The following is a 20,591-nucleotide window of genomic DNA, read 5'->3' on the forward strand; positions in this document are numbered from 1 at the left end:
AGGACAATCTGTGGCACAGGCTCTTGGAACGGTCGTCCCATGCAAAGGTTGTGTGGATTCCACCAATGCAGAGAGTTGTATGCCCAACCGGTCACCAACACTAGGTCTGTCAGTTGTCCCTGAGCCTGTGTCCATTGATTTGCCAAGCATTCTTGGAGGGGACGCATGTGCAGCCTTGCGTGCGGGACTATGAAGATGCAGGAGGCCATCATGCCTATCAACTGCATGAACACTCTCGCTGGCAGGGAGTGTTGCGGTCTGAACCTTTGGATCAGCGACTGAATGCTGTCGATTCTGACTGTGTTTGGCTGAGCCATAGCAGTCAGGGTGTTTATCGTCGCGCCCAGATACTGCCGCACATGGGCTGGTTGAAGGTGCGACTTTGGGTAGTTTAGGGAGAACCCCAGGCTGTGAAGGAGTTGAATAGTTTGGGACATGTGTGAGGCGCACTGTCTTTCCGACTTTGCTTGAACGAGCCAGTCGTCGAGGTACGGGTAGACATGTATGTTTTGTCTCCTGAGGTGCGCCGCCACTGTCGCCAGACACTTTGTAAATACTCTGGGGGCAGTAGTCACCCCGAAGGGTAGGACTTTGAACTGATAGTGCTTGTTGAGAATGGTGAACCTGAGGTATTTTCTGTGGGACGGGTGGAGTGGGATGTGGAAGTAAGCATCCTTGAGGTCTAATGTTGCCAGGAAGTCCCCTTGGTTTAGAAGGGGAAGGATCTGTTGCAATGTCAGCATGTGAAAGTGTTCTGACAGTATATACATGTTAAGAGGGCGTAGATCCAGAATGGGTCTGAGGGATCCGTCCTTCTTCGGGATGAGGAAGTACAGAGAATAGACCCCTGTTCCTTCCTCCTCCACTGGCACGAGTTCGATTGCTCCTTTTTGCAGCATTACTAGCACTTCCTGCTGCAATAAGTGCAAGTGCTCTGCCGACATAGGACGTTGTCTTGGGGGAATGTTGGGAGGAGTGGATGTTAACTCCAAACAATAACCGTACTGGATTAATTTTATCACCCACCTGTCCGTGGTGATGGACGTCCAGACCGGCAGGAACTGCTGGAGTCTCCCCCCGACAGGTGTTGGATGGTCGGGGGGCAGTGACAGGGAGTCACTGTTTGTTTGCGGCAGAGGAACGGGAGTTGTTGTTCCCTCTGCCCCTGCCTTTGGCACTGTTACCTCGGTAACCCCCTCTACCTTGCTTGGGGTACGAGGATTGTGCACTACCTATTGTGAATTGTGTTTGTTGACCCAATTATCCTCTGGTAACACCACGCGCACCTGAGCGACGAAAAGTGTTTCCCCTGAATTGTTGAGACTGAAGTGCCCCCATTGATTTAGCAGTCTCATTGTCCTTTTTAATTTTTTCCAGGGTGGTGTCAACATCTGGCCCAAACAGTCTGTCAGGATTGACAGGCTGATTGAGTATTGTTGTCTGAATATCGGGCTTAAATCCAGATATGCGAAGCCAAGCCTGTCTTCTCAGCATGACACTGGTGTTAATACCCCTAGCCGCTGTATCAGCCACATCAAGCGCACACTTTATTGCAGCGTTTGAGATGAGTTTTCCCTCTTGTATGAGCATCTCGGCCCCTTCCTTAAACTGATCAGGTAAGTGTTGAAGGAGCTGTTCTAGGGTGTCGTAATGCGCCCTATCATAACGTGCCAATAGTGCCTGTGTGTTTGCTATACGCCAGACATTGGCAGCCTGCGCAGCCACCCTCTTGCCGGATGCCTCAAGCACTTTCGACTCCTTGTCGGGGGGAGGAGCTTCACCCGTTGTTTGGGAGTTGGCCCTCTTGCGGGCATTTGCGACCACCAAGGAGTCTAGAGGCAACTGTCCCCGAATATAGGCAGGGTCCCCAGGCGCCGGCCTGTATTTTTTCTCAATACGTGGGTTCACCACTCTTGCCCTTGTAGGTTCTTTAAAGATGTCTGGTGCATGTTTAAGGACCCCTTTCAACATAGGAAGTGTTTTGACTGTTCTTTCGGAGACAGAGAAAGTGTCAAACAGGAAATCTTCCTCCACCGGGTCAGCATGCATGTCTACATTATGATTTGCAGCTGCTCGCTCTATCAAAGCATTGAATGCTGCCGAATCCTCAGTAGGTGATGTACGTGTCCCAAAACCCTGTGGATCCTGTATCACTTGATGACTTCCCTGGTCCCCAGCGTCGTCATATGGGTCCTGTTGTACATCAGGGTTATTGCCAGCAGGGAAGTTGTATTGGTCATCTTGGTCATCATCGTCACCCCCTGATTGGTTGGGGGAAGGGGATGGACTCCTCCTCGGAGGTGGCAGAAGAGGTACCACAGAGGCAGGTATGTCCAGTGGTACCTTTTTCTTTTTTAGTGGAATAACATATGACTCCAATGGCTGGGAAGTGATCTTTCTTTTGTAAAGTGTCAATTTCCCTGTGTGGGCATCGATGTACTGCTCTGATTGGTCCTCTGACGCTGGTTGTCGAGCCAAATGCCCACTGGCCGTCGAATATTCTGACATTTCTGTGTTTTTCGGCACCGGTCTGGGTGCAAACGCCTTCGGCGCCACCTTCGGTGGTAGAGTGTAGAGTAGCTTGGAGGACGTCTTTGCAGGTGCGTCCACCGGTCTCGGATCCGATGGCGCGGTAGACGCCGACGGCAGAGATTTCTCCCGAATACGTTGGAGGGAGTCGGTGACCTGTTTTGTGAATGAAGCCGAGGGTTTGGCAGCCGATGCTTCATGCTCGTCCGCTTCGGAGGACTTCGGCGTGGTTGAAGGGGCCACCGATGAATCCTCGAATCCTACTGTTCGCGGCCCTGTGGTAGACTGAGGCGCCGACGCCGTCGATACAGATCCGGCATCTTTGTGCCGATGTGCAGTGCCTCCGGCCTTTGGGTCGTGGGCCTTAGTGGACTTTGCTTCGACCGAGCGTTTGGTGGTCGACGCTGCAGCCGTCGAGACGTGATGGACTACCTTCTTGGAGGACGTGTCCTTGGCCACTGTTTGTGGCGCTGGTGACTCGACAGCCTTCTTCGACTTCGGAGGGCCTGAGGGCGACGGAGCCGAAGATGGAGCAGGCTTTGTCAATTTGTCTGGGACATCGGCCATTTTGGATGTAGTTGAAGCCGCAGGTTTCGGTTTCGTTTTCGCCGGGACGTCGGCCATTTTAGGTGTTGCCGAGACCGATGGTTTCGGTTTCGTTTTTGGTGGGACGTCGGCCATCTTTGACGATGTCGCCTGCAACGGTTGCGGTTTCGTTTTCGATGCGCGCAATGGCGGCTCCACCGGTGTATCCGTGGCCGGGCCAGAAGGCGGGGCTGGGGATAGCGGTGCAGGGTCGTGGGTAAGGCCGAGTGGAGATCCCGTGACCTGAGCCTGAGGCATGTAATGTTCGGGGCATAGCTCTTCCTCTGAGCTATCTTCCGCGGCCCCATAGACTTCTTCGTCGTCCCCTACCTCCTCGACGTATTCAAGGTTTTGGCCCTGGTCTTCGATGTATTCGTCTGGATCGGGCTCGACCTCCGTCGACGGCGGTGAGATTTCAAGATGATGGCTTTTGCCTTCCTCTGCGGGGTCGTAGAAGATGTCATCGGGTGCCGGAGCCGCTCGCTGGGCCTCGAGGCGCGCCGCGCGCCGATGCTTGAGTGTTTTCTTGGACCTGAATTTCGAACAGGCCATGCAGTTGTCCTCGTCGTGGTCCGGCGAGAGGCATTTATTACAGACTGGGTGCATGTCGATGTGTGGATATTTGGATCCACAGACGGGGCAGCACTTGAACGGAGTCCGTTCCATGATCAGGTCGTCGGGGTCTTGCTGCGAGTACAGGGCCTCGATGTCCGAAGAGTAAAGTACTCCGCAGAATTCCGACACGAAGAGTCGGACGATGCTCGGGACCGATCGCATACAATACCGACGCCAATAGAGAAGGCCTTTTGGCCTTAAGGAAGTAAGTTTTCCGATTCCGACAAGGAGACGTCGAAATCACATCCGAACCCAATGGCGGAAAAAAACAATCTGGGGATGGAGCCGATGCCCATGCGCACTGTAGTCCAGGGGAGGAGCCACCTATCTCGTGATACTTCGAAGACTCTTCCAGGACAACAATGTGCAATCATCCGGACCCAACACTAGGCGGCGATCTATGCAATAGATATGAATTTAGCAGCCCACATGCCTCGAACCGTACAGACCCACAACCTCTCTGTCCCCACCTGAAAGTAAAGCTGGCTCTAGCATCAGTGCCACATCTATGCAGGAGGTATGCTGTACCAGGCATGCACGCCAAAACACTTCTGGATCTGGCATATTCCACACTTCCACAGACCAGTGTTTCTGACAAGGCACCAACATAAGAGGCCGAAAAGAGTGAATACACTAAACACTCAGTCATGAGTCTACTGTTCTTTTGTTTGTAATGAAGTTCTTTGTCGCCTAGTTGACACATTGTTATATCCTCAATGGGTACGGTTGATTTACAAGAGATACATTATGCTCGCAACCTGAATAAAGGGTGATCTTTCAGTTATGCAACATGCATTACCGTTGTGTGATGTCCATGTCTTAGATGTTGTAATCACTCTTATTTCAAAAATAGTAATTGGTGATCTCTGTGTGTCATGCACGACCCTCTGCTGCACATGTCCCATCCTGCTACACCTGTAGCGGTGGTAATTCATCATCTGAGTCAGACTCGTCCTTAGTGGTGATGTTGTGTAGACCCTTCCTCATGGCGATGTTGTGTAGTATGGCACATGTCGCGCTAATCTCACAGTACGTCTCAGGTCTGAACAGTAGTGCTCCGCCAGTCTTGTGGAGGCAGCAGAACCTGGACTTCTTTATCCCAAAGGTATTTTCAATGATGGAGCTCATTGTCTTGTGTGCCTTGTTGTACTGCCTTGCACTTCTTGTTGTTGGAGTCAGGTATGGTGTGAGTATCCAGGGATGCAAGGCATATGCACTATCTCCTTAAAAGCATGAGAAGGAAAACCATTTTGTGACTATACACAAACATTTCTTGTCACTGTATTCATTGAGTCAGCAATTCTCTTATCTGGTAAAAAAAAAATAAACGTTGCCAAATTCACCCTGTGACAGTTGGTTTTGTATTCTACTGTGGCGGAACATGAAGGAGCCATGGGTGCTGCCTGAGAATCTGGCCACAAGGTCTGTTATGATACAGGAAGCACCACCCACTACCTGCACATTGAGTGAGTGTGAGCTTTTTCTGTTTCTGTAGAAGAATTCATTTACTGAGGGAGGACATTTGGCAATATGTGTGCCATCAACACAGCCAATGACATTAGGTAACTGTGCTACCCGGTTAAGCATTAATTTGGTCTGCTGCAAATATTGGGAGGGGCATTTGGAAAATATATTTATTGTTTAACTTAGCTAACTATGATGTCCAGAAACCTGTGAAAGAACCAACCTGGAAAGGGCACTTTGTGACTTCACCTCCTTCCACTGCTATGACCCCCTGGTAACTGCCAGCGACTAAGAGGTGTAGGCAACATAATACCTGTACATGTGGTGGGATTGCATTGCTCCTGAGTGTTGCGGTCTGAAGCTGAGGTTGTAATTCAGTAATTAATTCCAAGATTACCTTACCGCACTTCTCAAATATCTCCATCTCAGTCTTTTCCTTTTCAAACAGGGTGACCCTAAACCTAAATATTCTCTGCTGTTTTCTCCTCCTCCTTCTGTCTGCTAGCCAAAATCCTCATCCTGAAATGGCCAGGTGCATTTTGGGTGCTTTTTTATAGTTTGCACCTGGTTACCACCATATCCAGATTGATGGTAAGTGCATTTCCTAAATGGCAATTTTGAGACTATTCGCAATTAGGAAATCTTTTGAACATGCGGTTAGTGATTTGCTATTTGGAAATCCCTTGTTGCGATTTCCTTAGCGAATTCCAAAATGCAACACCAAACTAGCCTTTCGTACATTTTGAAATGCCATTTTGGATTTCTCAACTACCTGAAATTGTGAATCGCACCATTAGGAAATGCAAAATGCTTTCGTACATATGACTCTAGATTATCCGTGATGAGCGTCTCTGGAGAAAACACATGAATATACTCCTCTTGTGGTGGTACAGCTGGTAAACAAATGACTTAAATGGAAGCATGCATAGTAAGTTGAAATGTTCTGTAAATATTTCCTGTGAAATAAATCATTTGATTTGCTCACAAATTGGGTCAATGATATTTAATTTTTAGCTGAGTATGCTGGTCACAGAAATGGTATTCCATTAATATCGGGCATCTTGGAAAGATGCTCTCTACTGGCTTCTGCCTAACATAGTGTACAGTTTTGACGGTCTGATTTTCAAAGGTATTTGCTTGTGTAAGTGGCTGTGCAGTTATGATGGGATAAACTGGAGCTTTGTGTAATACAAGTACCCTTGGTCAAAATAGGTTTGAGGCTTGAGACAACTATAGGAATTAATAACCTGCGTGAGATCTCTTTGCTAAGCTTGTCGGGAGCGGATTTTTATGACATTAAGGGCCTAATTGCTAGTCTGGTGGTTCGAGGACCGACAGACTCACAGGGGTACGGTGGTGGCAGTCCAGCCACTGCCGCCCTGGCGGTCTGACCACCCAATTACCACTTTGTTGCTCTGACCGCCATTGCACTGCTGCAGCCACAGGGAACCACCGTTCCCTGGCGGTGGCGCGGCGGTCAGGGCCTAAGTAGTATGTTGGTGGTGCAGCTGTGGCACTGCCATGCATATTAAGAGTTTCAGGACCGCCAGGATTGTCCCTTATCATTGTCCACAAAGTTTGGTAAAGATGTAACAGTTGCTCCCCTAGCACTTGGAGTGAAGTGCATAGGAGTTGGTAATGTGCTGTCCTCCATTTCCACATGTGTGTTAGTAGCTTCTTCAGCCTCAATTGTTTCTGACACGTCCTGGCTGGCCCAGTGAGGAGCTGCCCGATGATGAAGCATGACACCCACATGGGTGTTTGAAGGCTCTTGCTTCTAAGCAATCAGATCCCCTGATCTGTTGTCTCCGGCTCCCTGGCCTAGATCCTCCCATCCTTCCCTCCCCCAGGACCTGCACATCTTTTGTATTACACAGTATCCTATGGAGCCTGTATACTGGACCTTAAAGCGCTACTAGTCTCCCTCTATGTTTAGCTGTTGAGGGCAGGTCAGGGACCCAATATCATAAAGCTCATTATGTCCAGCTTTGTTTGATCTTCACCAGGATCAGATATCTCAAGTTGGATTGCCTTCTTTCGAGGTTTAAGGAAAGGATACTCTCTCTTTTGTTTGCTCGGTACATGGCGCTCCTATACAGCACTTGGATAACAACAAGACAATTTTATGGGTGTATCTGTATGAAAGACAATAAAAAAAAAGACACAAAAGTGGCTACCTGGTCATTTGCATCCATAGATTTTTGTTAAAAACTACCTCTATTAAAACAATAATCCTGACTTGCTGAATTATCTCAACTATGACCTGATCTAGTGAGACAAATTCAAAATATTTTGGTCCTGCCGGCTAAGCTGTTTCAAGATAAACTTCCTACTTCATTGTCTTAACGTGGCTCACACCAGCCTACTTAGATTAACTGCAGACACTCACAAATTTCCAAAGCAGGCTCCTCAGTTTATTTTGGCAGGACAAACCCCTGAGAGGGGTGCAGCATGCACTCTGCAGAGCTGTACATGGCAGGGAGTTGGGACTACAAGATGCCGGGAGGTACATCATCACAAACCAACTTGTATTTGCCTTTGAGTAGATGGTAACCCCTACACACAAGCACTGACTCTCTCTGGAACAGGAGATTGGCAATAATTCCATCTGTAACTCACTATTGCTTCAACCTACATGCCTTTACATGTATGGCAATTCTTCCGAAATTCATTCATATTTATAGCATTGTATGAAGCTGCTGAGTAGTTGTGAAATGGTCACAATTTCCTCACTATGCACCCCAGTACTGAAAAATAAGTCAGGCAGTAAGAAAAACCGCACAAGGGTGAGTCGGTTTTCGCCTAGAGATCCACTTTATTCCCGGCCCACATACACCTTATGTCTAGCACTAGTATTGGGATCTCACCAGAAAACATACAATTATATGATAGCTTGGATAATTAATTTATCCTGGGACATTTCAGGTGAATCTTAATCAAATGTATGTACTAGGCCAGCATATTCCTCAATCTGCTCCTAACAAAAGGAGAGTGCCTCCGAAATATGTTTTATTTGCACTTAACACTAGCAGGACTAGGGTCCATACAACAGTATGGACCCTAGTCTTCATCCTACTGAGGGTGCCGACATCAGGAGCTTACGACGGATGGGTGGCGCGCGTACAGTGATATGGTTACCTCTAAGAAAGAAATTCCAGGCACATAAAAACCATCACAGATATGGGAGACTTACCTCACAAGTCACATATCAATCTACTAGGTGGAAGGGAATTTTGTGTGACTGTATGTATGAAGGAAGGATCTATGTAGAAGAGAAATTAAAAGTCCCAGGTTCTATACTTTTGGTCGATTTTTGGTGGTGAACTGTGACCAAATATTTTTTACAGCCCAATCATAACAGTACAGACATTATTCACCATCCCCAGCATTCTTGCCATGCCTTATAAAATGTTTGGCTTTATCTTGCAACATTTGACTGTGAATGTTGGACAGTGAGGGCTTGGAGATACTTGTGTGGATAGCCCGGAGCAGCGTCTACTAAGAGGGAACAGCAGTATGATTAATTCAGTAAATTGAATGGTTCGGGGTTCTCCAGAAGCCTTTCACCTTAGTGGACACCATATGTGCTGAGAAAGTAAACTGTACAGCTGCAAAACAAAGCAAAAAAAAAAAATTCAGACAGTATGGCAGGGCAAGACAAGCCTTTCAAGCCCTAGAAGTGGAACCGTCAAGACAAGCAAGAACACAGTGCGGTATTACGGTTTGAACAAAATGGCCAGTATTTAGATTTGAACGGACACACGTCTTTGGCCCAGGTCTAAACAATTCCACTGTCCTACAGTGTCCACCAGTGGCTTAACCGAAATTACAGGAGCGTCAGAGTTGTGACGGAGAAGCGCAGGGTGGCGTGGCAGCAGACATCAGCACGACAGCGATTGTCAGCGCAGGAGGCCATCACTAATAGAATATAATGCACTCCAGAATCTGACAAATCACTGTGATGTGGAGGTAAAGGCTTAAGCTGGCCACTCTACTAAAAATCTAAGTTGAGTAATATGTTGAGTAATAAGGATTGAAAATGATGTGATAGTCACAATCCTGGAAACAAAATATAGGTAGGCACAGTAAATTCTAATACAGGTGCTACATCTTAAAACAGATCGAAAAACACAAGAGATATAGGCAGCATTATCCGGTCACAAGCTTTGATTACAGTGGCCTCGGTATCTGAATAGTATTTACAGCACAGTAAATAATGATATCCTGGGTATCATTATTTATCAGATGTGATAAATAACATCAGTTACGGTTTTCCCAGCAAAATGCTTAGCGCAACAAACTGTGCATGGCCCTGAATTTTCAGAGCCATTTTCCAGCAGTTGATATGAGCAAGATTGGCCTGACAATAATTCCCTTTGGAAAACTGAGGGATAAGAAAAGCCAGATCCAGTCGTAATTGTGACATGGTGCACACAAGGGTTTGCATTAGTGCAGCACTTTTCTGAGGCACTCATAATTGTGGCCATATGAAGTTAAAGATAGGACTGTATGCCTAGCTGACAAAGATGTGTTTAAGGAGACAGGAGACACTAGGAGATTGCAGGTTTCCTTCGAAAAGAAAGTTGGCCTCTTGTCTAAGTGGGGCAAATCTTTAGCCTGAGGATGACGGAGGAGGCATCATGGTATAAAACATACATGTTACAGATTAAGGATGATCGTCAAATGGCAAAATAGACGTCTCTCATGATCCTGAGCTAGATTTTAAGATCTGTGTGCTTCATTCTAAAACCCTATAACAAGGAATGGATTAGAGGACATTCTTCGCAGCCAAAAGGCACACGAGAAGCCGGTGAGAGACTGATTCAAGCAGAAAATGTCTCTGAGTCCAAGAAAACATCAGTTTTACAGTTCCTGCAAAAAGGTATTTTCAACTGAGACCAGTCTCACACGACCAGAAAACAGAAATTATATGAGATTTCCTCACATAATAAAACATTAACTTGGACCTACCAGTAGCATAGAACGGTGGCCTCACATCAATCTGAAGCTATACGTAAAGCAGACAGAAGAGAAGAGTAACAAATTGGCCCTCTGACAGGTATTAGTACATTGATCCCATGTAAAGTTATTAGTGCATTGATCAAAAATAAAATAGTGTTAAGGCCCCAGTCTAAACACTAAATTAAGTAAAAAGGATCGAAAATGATACAGAAACCCCAAACATTACCTGTATATGCATACTGAACTAAAGCCCAGAGTGCATTTGGCTCCACGCCCTCCATCTTGATTTCTTCCTGCCTTGCTTCCCTCACATCATTAGTAAACATGGCAGCAAAGTAGTCCGAGACCGAGGAAAGCACCAACCTGCAAGCACACAAGGGAAGGAAAAACCATCAACTTTCACTATGCAGTCATTCAGTAATGAATTTTTCACTTCATGTCCTCTGAAGACGCACGGTGCTGAGGAAAGTATTTTAAAATTGACAAACGGCTTCACGGCTCAGTTCTTTCCCATGAATAATGAATGGCCGACACTAAAAGTACATTTTACAACGAAGGCATAAATATCACTTCAGCACCCAATGATTTGTCCTAATTTTATACTTGGAATCGATGGCTGAAAATGTGCAACGATAAAAGAAGTCCTCCTCTCATCTGTTTTACAAGGACAGGTTCCTGAAATAAAAGGTTCAATACATATATCAGTCTGCTGGTAGTGGAAGTGATGTCGCCCTCCACTCAGGAACAGTGTAAGGTTCAGCAATCGTTGAAACAGTACTCCGCGAATAACGCGCGTTTGTAGTATATTCTGAACATTCATTTTATCCATGCTGAGAAAAGTGGTAAACCTCAGAATTTAAATTCAATGGCAAACAAAACAGTCATCAATCTTACTAAAGTACTAAGAAGAGAAAATAGAGGGAGGAATGAACGTGAACAGACTAGGCAAGATATTCCGCGCTCAAAGAAAGAGGGAAAGGTGGTGAAATGATGAAAAGGATGGTCAGAGTACTCCAAGTATGTGTCGTGGAGGGGTAGAAAGTGAAGTTAAAGTAAAGTAGGAGTTCCTATTCTGCAGACTAATATAGAAATGGTCCTAGGTTCTGCTAATCTTATCAGATTTCATGAATGATACATTTCCTGTTGCTCTTAAAGGTTAATATGCTCCGTTAGTCGCTTCTAGGAGCTTATAGTCTCAATTACTACACAGTGGCAGGATGTCTCACTAGTTCCATATTCTTCATTGAATTCTGAGGTTGTTCTTCTATCTGAGCCACCGAGTTTCCTCCATCAGTGTGGTCCAAGCTACAGTTATGGGGTTTTAGGTCACATACTTTGTGTATCTGTGTCGGGTCCCCTGCCATATTAGCGATTCCCATAGGGGCTCCTATATTTGTCTAAATACACTTAACTTATTGGTGACACTGTACACTACTCTTTAGTGTAATGTAGATTTAACCATTATTTTTATCCATTCCTCTCTAGTGAGTAGTGACAGAAGCTAGTGAGAATGACAACCACCTGTGTTTATGCCCTGTCAGTCCTACCTAGGAAAAAACATGTAGGATTGCAACGTGGGTCCTTCTGACATATCGGTTTTATTGATTAGCATTAATATCACACATACTCCCGTCCATAGCGACTGGACCTTGGGACAATTCCATACAATTCGGTCCAAAATCATATTCGGGTTGGATGCATCTTCAACAATAAGAATGATTAAGAAGGCCTGCTCTGCCGAGTCAGAAAATTGTCTTGAACCCATTATGTAGTATACTAAAAATCGAACCAGTCTTCCTCTGTGAAGTGTTTCTGCAGACGTGCATGCCAGTATGTTCTTGTACATTTTTCCATTCCTTGATCGAAGAATTGCCCATCCATATAAGCTTGATTTTAAGCCCTCGTATTGACTTCACGGAGTTTGGGATTGTAGGATAGTTGTGAGAAAGTGGAGTATTAGGTGGGGTGGATCAGAGTCCACCCAGTAAAGTTTAGGCAATTTAATTTGTACATTGGGAGTACCATAGTTCTTGTTCCCCATCCTGACTCTTGTCGATTCTTACCGTCCACTTCCAACATCCTGTGTACTACTGACTGTAAATGACTGTGGTAGGATATAGCTGCCATTAATGCTTTCATTCAGAGGACACCTTTTGATTTTAGAGTCCGTATTTCACACAGAGGTTCAGATCGCTGATAATTCTTTCAAAATTGTGTTCAGGGCGGGGTCAGGCATGATTGAAGGAGACATTTAGCTGACCTATTTCCATCAGTCAGGTACTCTGAAAACATTTATTTATTTAGAAGTTTTGTATAGCGCTGGCTGGACCAGGGGGTATCAGAGCGCTTCACAGCATTGACAGTAATGAGCAAACATATGATACAGGGGAGTGGTAGAAAATGAGGGTTCAAGCAGGGAAAGGAACAAGTGTGTGGGCGAAGGGGCAGAGGAGAAGAGGATGCAGGACAAGTCTGATGATCCGAATCAGTGTCGTCAGTCACGAGGTTTGAGGTAAGGTGGAGTGTCAGCTAAGAAGTTACTTGGGCTCTATCGGTACGCTCAAGATCGGTCGAGGAAGAGGGCTTTGAGTAGACTCTTGAATTTTGGAAACAAGGGGGTTGTTCTGATGTGGGGGGGGTGGAGTTCCAGATTTTTGGAGCGTTGCAGGCAAAAGATTTGGCTGAGGTTTTATGCTTGCGAGTTCTTGGCGGGATGAGTAGTAGATCGTTGGAGCTCCTGAGATTTCTTGACTGGCCTGAGTTTGTCGGCCAGGTATTCCGGTTTGCCTGTGTGCAGCGCTTTATGAGTGAGGCAGGCTGTTCTGAAGCTGGCTCGCAACTCGATTGGGAGCCATCTGAGTTCTCTGAGAGCTGGCGAAATGTGATCGAATTTCTTAATTCCAGTGACCATTCTGGCAGCTGCATTGAGGGTTGTCTTCAGGGGGGCGAGGTGGGATTTTGCTGTTCGTCAGGGTAGCGATCCCGTAGTCTATTCTGGGGAGGACTAGTGCTTGGGTGGCTTGTTGGAGGTCCTTGAGTGGGAGGAAGGGTTTAATTTTGTAAAGTAGTTTTAGGTTGAGAAAGGCACTTTTTGCAGATCGTGTGATGTGTTACTTCATGTCCAGTTTTGGGTCTAGGGTGATCCCTAGAGATTTTACTGACTTCGCTAAGGTGAGGGCGTCAATGGCTTTGAGCCATTCTTCAATTTGTGGGTTTTCCGCTTTGTTGTAGATGAGGAGTATCTCCGTTTTTTCTTGGTTGAGTTTCAGGTGATTGCTTGTGAGCCAGTGTTGAACCTCCTTGAGCGTGTTATTAAGTCTCTGGATGTCGTCAAGCAGGTTTCATCGATGACATCGGCAATGCCACTTGGCTTTTGTGGGTAATGTCTTGGAGTGTAGCAGGCCATTGCAGTAGCAATGTGACTTCTACCAGTTAACATTTATGTTCAATATTCTTTTCTATTTTTCTGGTTCACTGAAAGCTATATGTCTCAATCGGTGCTTCTCTTACTTCTCCTGTGCCCTCCCCTCGATAGTGATCGCTGAACAGATACTCAAAACTTCACCTGGAGTTCAGAAACCGAGGTAGTTAATTTTTCTTAATTAAGTCGCTCTGGTAAGCCTATGGTCTCACATGTATAACGCTATGTTTAATTGAATGAATGGTAAGTAATGCCTCCTTATGTACACTTTTGGTTTGGGCTGCAATTTCAGGTCCAGCCATGCCGTTTTATTGTCATGGGTGTTGAATCCTTCTCATTCATTAAGAGTGTCCCATTCCTTTTGTTTTATTCTGGAATTATTTTGGACTGTGGGATTCACTTCGTAAGTACCGCTGCATGGTCCAAAGCGAGGACAGGTCACTTCTCACTTTTCATTAAGTCCACGACCCTTCATGGTTACTGCATTGGCTTGCTGTTGTTTCCCGATCTGTGCCTTTCTACTACTCCTCTTGGTTTTGGGTGTTATGATGTTTGGTCACAGTGCACCCACTTCACATGTGCGGTACCATCCTCTCCTTTGCTGTTGGTGCCCATCTTAGATGCCTCTGTCCTTCCCCTTCTGTCCTTCCAGCCTTAGGCCTACAGCACAAATGTTGTAGATGGTGGGGTGAGAGGGTCATTCGTCCTCCAACGTTCACGGTCACTGCCAAAGATCATTTTTATTTGCAACTATCAACTGGGATAAATAATTGCTTCCTGTCTAAAAGAGCTGGGCATTATTATAACGTTAATGCCATTTGGTGCCAGTATGGGCTCTGGGTTGTGCCGCGTATCAGAGCTTCTTCACAGGTTAGTCAAGCCCCACCTCCAGGCAGTGCAGATTTAACTGCATCTATGTACTTAGGATGCTGAGGAACTGAGGCACAGGAGTGTTTTATTCAAGATTAGACTGATTTCAAGACTTCAAACGGTTGATCCAAGCCTGAAAACTCCAACCTTCACGTGTTTAACTTCAAGATCCTTCCCTCATTATCATGTGAGGTGACAAGATGCTTCAGCAAACATAATACTTAAACTACACCGGTGCTATATGTGATTAAGACTAAGGTCAATTTCCGATTTCACCCTTGGCTAAGATTGATTTGAGTGCAGCACAAATTTCCTCATATTTACATGCACCAAAGGTGCAATTTTTCATCATATCACCTAAGCTTTGGAACTCTCACCACCCAAATCTTCATGCAATGCTATCCTGATTAGCCTTTGTCATGTAATGTAACGTACCAGTATTTATAGAGCGCACAGCTACTTCCCTGAGGTAGTGTCCCGGCGCTGTCCGTATACCGCTTAGGAACCCTTCCTGGTTTTCCCTGTGAGTGTCCACTCCTGGGCATCCCCAGGGTGAAACCAGGCATCCCAGCGCTTTTGGGGCCGTTGTGGAGATTAAGCAAGCTATTGCCCAGAGTCGCAGAGTGGGACCCATGATTAGAATAGGCACCGAGGCGAGAATTATCAGGTCCGAGGAAATTGAGCCCAAGACCCGCTGAGGCGGGTATTGAACCCTGGTCCCGGGCCAGACCTCTGCATCAGGGTCTGCCGCTCTAACCATTGAGCCACACTTCTCCACTCATGCATAACTTAAAAGCTGGCAGAGACAACACCACTAAGTCACGCTCATCCGTACCACGCAAGAGCATCACCTCATCCAGTGCCTTTATGATAGCTCTCGAGTTATGAAAATGCTTAAGTCAAGATTGGCAGAAGTGGAGGAACACTTAGAGGCAGATAAGAAAGTAGTAAACAGTCATATTTATGGGTTAAGACCTTGATATATACAGGCAGTTGTTAATTGGCTGCCTTTTGCTATACAACAAATGGAAAGGGCAATGATAGTTCCACAAGTGAAACCTTGAATAGATGTTTGAAACACCTGGCTTCCGCATCTCTGATGAGTTTGTTTATTTAACATGATGGGTATCCACCAGGACGGATTCAACAATCTGGAATGCCATTCATTTAGAAAAAGTGGATGATAGAAAAATTAATGGCGAACATTCTTCCAAAAAGTTCCACATGCTATGGGACCTCTCCATCATGGTAGACAGTTGATACGCACTGGCAGTGGTTTGGCGTGCAGACAAAGGAGTGGCATGGGGACCAAACACCAAGTTGTACAGTTTTGTCCTACGTTAATCTACTGTGGTCAGACTGTCCTACCGCAATATGGCAAGATGTGATGGAGGCTACCGATGACAGCCCCTTATCTTCTTTTTTTTAATTTTTTTTAATTTATTTTATTGGTTTCAGCAGCAATCGCAGGCATTACAAAGCAGTATGGAAGCCACAAGAATGAGTGACTAGCAGGCTGGACAATCCTTTTAGAATAGTTAGACATACAACTCCCAGAGTTCGTAGGCCCCCGTTGTCGTCTTTTCGCGGTGTCTATCCCATAAGTAGTGGTGAGGAGCGAAGACCTGCCATAAAGCCAGACTAATAAAAACAACAATCAAAAGGAAAACCAGACCCCATCCCCCTCCCCCTAACCACCCTCCTCCCCAACCAGTGTGTCAGATTATATGAATGTAGAGCATAGCGTTCTCAGCGACCTCACCGTGCTCCCTTTTCGGACTCTGGAGGACCATTTTCTGCAGCTGTCAGGTGCAATAAACGGAGATATCTAGGACATGTGATCTCATTGAACTCTTGAGAAAGAAGCGTTAGCAGTGGCTGCCAAACTGTGCGGAATGTTGCCGCCGTTTCTGTGAGTGTGGCCTGAATACGCTCCATTGCCAATGTGAACCAAAGTCTGCGGAGCCAGCCCATGTGGGTGCGTCGAGTGGTCGCCCCCAGAGGGATAAGATGTGTTGGGAAGCAGCTTGTATCGCAAGACCCATTTGGCAGTCCCCTCACGGATTTCAGAGGGAATGTAAGTGCATTCGGGAGATCAAGGATGGTGTAGGCAGGGAATCTTGGGATCTCAGTGTCTAATGAGCTATCTATATCGTTGAGTACTGCTGTCCAATACTCCCTAACTTCTGTGCAGTCCCTAAGTAATTGTGTCAGGGTGCCTCTTCCCCCACAGCCCCTCCAGCAGGACGCGCATCGGGTCGGATTGCCTCTGTGGAGCCTCACAGGGGTGAGGTACCAATTCGTGACCAGTTTCACCGCCATCTCCCTGCCCGCCGTATTCCGTGCTGTGTGGTTGACCCTATAATACATCGGACGCCATTCCTGAAGCGACAGTGTCCTCCCTAATTCCTCCTCCCAGCATCTCTGCCCCGCAGTGTGATGTGTCTCAGGAGGGGGGGTGAGCAGCTTATACAAGTCTGTGATAAGGCCTCTATCTGATTCCTTCGTAACCAGCCATCTTTCAAACTCAGTCATGTGCCTTCCAACAAATGGGGCTTGTTCAGGTTGTGTGAGCCAATGCCCGAGTTAAAAGTACTGATAAAGCTGTGGCGAGACAATGTCATACCCCCTAGACAACTCCAAGAAGGGAATAAAGCCCTTCAGATCGAAGAGGTGGCCTGCTGATCTACAGCTGGAGCTACGCCATTGTGGGACTGCTAGGGCATCAGTGCCAGGTGGGAATTCGGGGCGGTCCAAGAGAGGGGTGAGCGGAACGTTGTAAGAGCATGCCTGACAGCAACCGCGTCCCATACTCTCAAAATGATGCGGGGAATGGGAGTGTTTTGGAGGTAATGTGTCCTGTGAGTGCGGCGGCGGAACGGTATTTTCAACAGGGATGTTTGAGCCATGGCCCTGTCTTGGAAGAGCCACTTCTTCTCTGATTCTGGTCTGTACCACTCCACTAAATATCTCAGTTGCGCTGCTTGAAAGTATTGCTGGAGATTTGGAATCCCCAGACCTCCTTCGTCCATCTCTTGGTATGCTAGTTGCTTGTGCAAGCGTGGTCTCTTCCCTCCCCATATAAAGTGCTGGAGAGCCGTTTGTAGATTCGCAATGGTCCCGGCCTGTGGGGACACTGGAATAGTTTGAAAGATGTAAAGAATCTTAGGGAGGGCCGACATTTTCACTGCTGCAATCCTCCCTAACAAGGAGAGCGGTTGTTTAGTCCAGCGCGCCTGGTCTTTTTGAATTTGCGACGTAAGAGTAGTATAGTTGAGTGCAATCGTCCTTTCGGTGGACGACGTAAGGGCGATACCCAGATATGGAAGTTGTGACTGTGTCAATACACCCTCCCCCCGTACACTGGCATGTCATGGGCAGGGCGTGCGTTCTTACCCAGCGGCAGGATCAAGGACTTCCCTCTGCTCATCCGGAAGCCCAACACTTTCCCAAAGTTTTCCACCGCTTCCAGGAATGCTGGCACTGAACTCTCCGGGTGGTCGAGAGCCGCCAGAATGTCATCAGCATCCAGGCCTATGGAGTGTGGCTCCCCGACAAATGTTATGCCTCGAATGCTCGGGTGGTCACGCACTTTCTGTGCCAGCGTTTCGACGTAAAGCGCAAACAGAAGAGGGGAGAGGGGGCACCCCTGCCTGGTACCGCGTTGTATTTCAAAGGGGCTAGAGCGTAAGCCGCCCAGGCGGACCCGCGCCTGGGGGCGATGGTAACCGCTCGCAACCAATGCCTGTAAACGTTCCCCTACTCCGAAATGCGTCAGGACGTTTTGTAAAAAACCCCAGTCAACCCGGTCAAACGCTTTTTCAGCGTCAATGGCTAATAAGACCAAATCTGATTGCTGGAAGTGGGTTTTATCAATCAGGTGTAGGAATCGCTTGGTATTGTCACAACATTGTCGACCAGGGACAAAGCCCGATTGATCCGGCTCTATAATCCCAGGTAAACAAGGTCCAAGCCGCGCGGCCAACACACCCATAAATAACTTAAGGTCGAGGTTAAGCAAAGAGATTGGTCGGAACGCCGGCATTGCGTGGCATCCTTGCCCGGTTTGGGCAGCACCACGATCTCCGCTTCCAGCATGTCGGGCGGGATGGAACCTGGGCCTTGAAATGAATTAAAAAGCTTTGTGAGTATCAGGGCAAGCAGCGGGCAGAAAGCTTTATAAAAACCGGCGGAGAAACCGTCTGGGCCGGGCGATTTTACGGGTTTGAGGCGGGATATGGCCGCAACCACCTCGTCAAGTCGGATTGGGGCATCTAGGGCGTTCGCTGAATTCAGCGCCGTAGTAGTGACATCCCTCAGATAGGTGTCGGCCTCTGCCCCCAGGACCGTGTCCGCCTGATACAGTGAGGCATAATAATTTCGAAATGCCTCCGCTATCTGCGCCTCATCTCTCACTTCGTCCCCATCCCCATTACGTAAGACTAGAATTTTCGAGCGCTGGACCTTTGCCCTTAATGCACTTGCAAGGAGGCGACCAGTTTTATTCCCCCCTACATAATAAGTATGGCGCAGGCGGAGAGCCGCATATTCGGCCCTGTGGGTGTCCAGACTTGCCTACTGAGCCCTGGCCGCTTTTAATTGCTTCCAGACCCTGGGAGCCCCTGTGCAACTATGGACCCACTCCAGCTCTACGACCTGGGCTGTTAGGACCTCTCGCTTAGCTTTAAGTTCCTTGGACTCCGCCGCTGCCACCGCAATAAGTTCGCCCCGTACCACCCCACAGTGCTGACACTGGCGTTTCGGGACTATCGTTGATCGCTAAATAATCAGTAATGCATTTATGGAGTTGCTGGGCCACTTCTGTGCGCTGCAGGAGGGGTTCCCTTAGCCTCCACCAACCTGGGGACCTCTTAACATTAGGGACCTTGAGCGTAAGCTCCACAGCATCATGGTCAGAGATGGCTGCCGGGGCGATGCTCACATCAACCACCCGGGCCTCCAGCTCAGAAGAACCTATAAAGTGGTCGAACCTGGCATAGGTGCAAAGTACAATAAGAGTAGAAAGTGTACTGTGATGTTCCTGGATGTTTAGCCCTCCACAGGTCCACCAGCCCGCTTTGCTGTAGCCATTCCTTACCTGTCCCCGAGGCAGCGCCTGTGCTCCCATATCTGTGCCCCACCTATCTCTTTTTTTTTTTTAAACATATTTTTATTGGCATTTTATATTTTTACCATGACAATTCTTAATGCAAGACATACAATTAAGAGATCTACTTCATCTGTGATAGTCAATTATACCTTTAGTGATATGTGAAGCTGATTAGCAGGCCTTGTATCAATGGTGGTATTTGAAGCAGTGCAAATGTCGTATAGAACCGGGACGTAAAAACTGGGGATAGGTGCATGGGTTTACTAAGTATAGGTATCGGACGCAGGTCTGGGTGTTGTGTGTCTCACCAATCAGCACAGCGGTGTACTGTTGCTGCGTGGGGATGGGCACTGTTGAACCAATATCAGAGCCCGATCGCCTAGAGTGATAAGGTGCGGGTTGCAACTGGCAACGTTACGAACGTGCCAATGGTGAGAGTCTAATGTCTGCAGTCGGGACTTGTGTTGGTGGTTGAGAGTCTGTTGGCCTGGGCGTGCCGGCATCCGGCTCTTCACTGTGTGCTGATTGCTTGAAGCAGTGTAACAGTAGGGCCCACTCCATGGAGATGTTTTTTTTTTTAAAAACCTTTATTGGTGATGCGTAAAGAGTACACAGCTACTCGCCTACAATCCGCGTCCGCAGGCCGGCAGCAATCGTGGTCAGAACCATGCGTGCATGTAGATCCAGCAATGTGCAACAGCAATTATTTAAACACAGCATGTCGCCTACAACCCAGCAGGGCCGGCCGCAATGTAAAGGTGATGTAAACTGTCAATGGATGCATTATCTAGCAAGCAAGTTAGCAAGGTACTTTCAGACAACGGCTACTTGAGGTTCTTTTCAACAATTACAACAAACTAAACTTATAAAAAGAGGCAGTTCCCTCCCATGCTTCCCATCATACCCAGAACATGGCGAAAAAGATAAAATCTTGAGGTGCCAAGCTACATGTAGCACTGCCTATGTCAGAAGTCTATCCACTCCTAGAAGAATGGCATCCTGCACCAATTGTCCATTCCGGCTGAGATGGGAGGG

General features: G+C 47.1%; 1 protein-coding gene across 3 annotated transcripts in view; it reads right to left on the reverse strand.

The window, feature by feature from the left end:
• KLHL5 (kelch like family member 5) overlaps nucleotides 1-20,591 on the reverse strand; it is a 506,424-nt gene that overhangs the window by 228,622 nt on the left and 257,211 nt on the right. For all 3 annotated transcript variants that reach the window (XM_078678331.1, XM_078678330.1, XM_078678333.1), the window contains one exon: nucleotides 10,382-10,518. In XM_078678331.1, the coding sequence (XP_078534457.1) occupies nucleotides 10,382-10,518 (137 nt within the window). The remainder of the gene's footprint in view (nucleotides 1-10,381; nucleotides 10,519-20,591) is intronic.

The sequence above is a fragment of the Lissotriton helveticus genome, chromosome 2_2 (genome assembly GCF_964261635.1).
Source record: "Lissotriton helveticus chromosome 2_2, aLisHel1.1, whole genome shotgun sequence".
Taxonomy (NCBI): domain Eukaryota; kingdom Metazoa; phylum Chordata; class Amphibia; order Caudata; family Salamandridae; genus Lissotriton; species Lissotriton helveticus.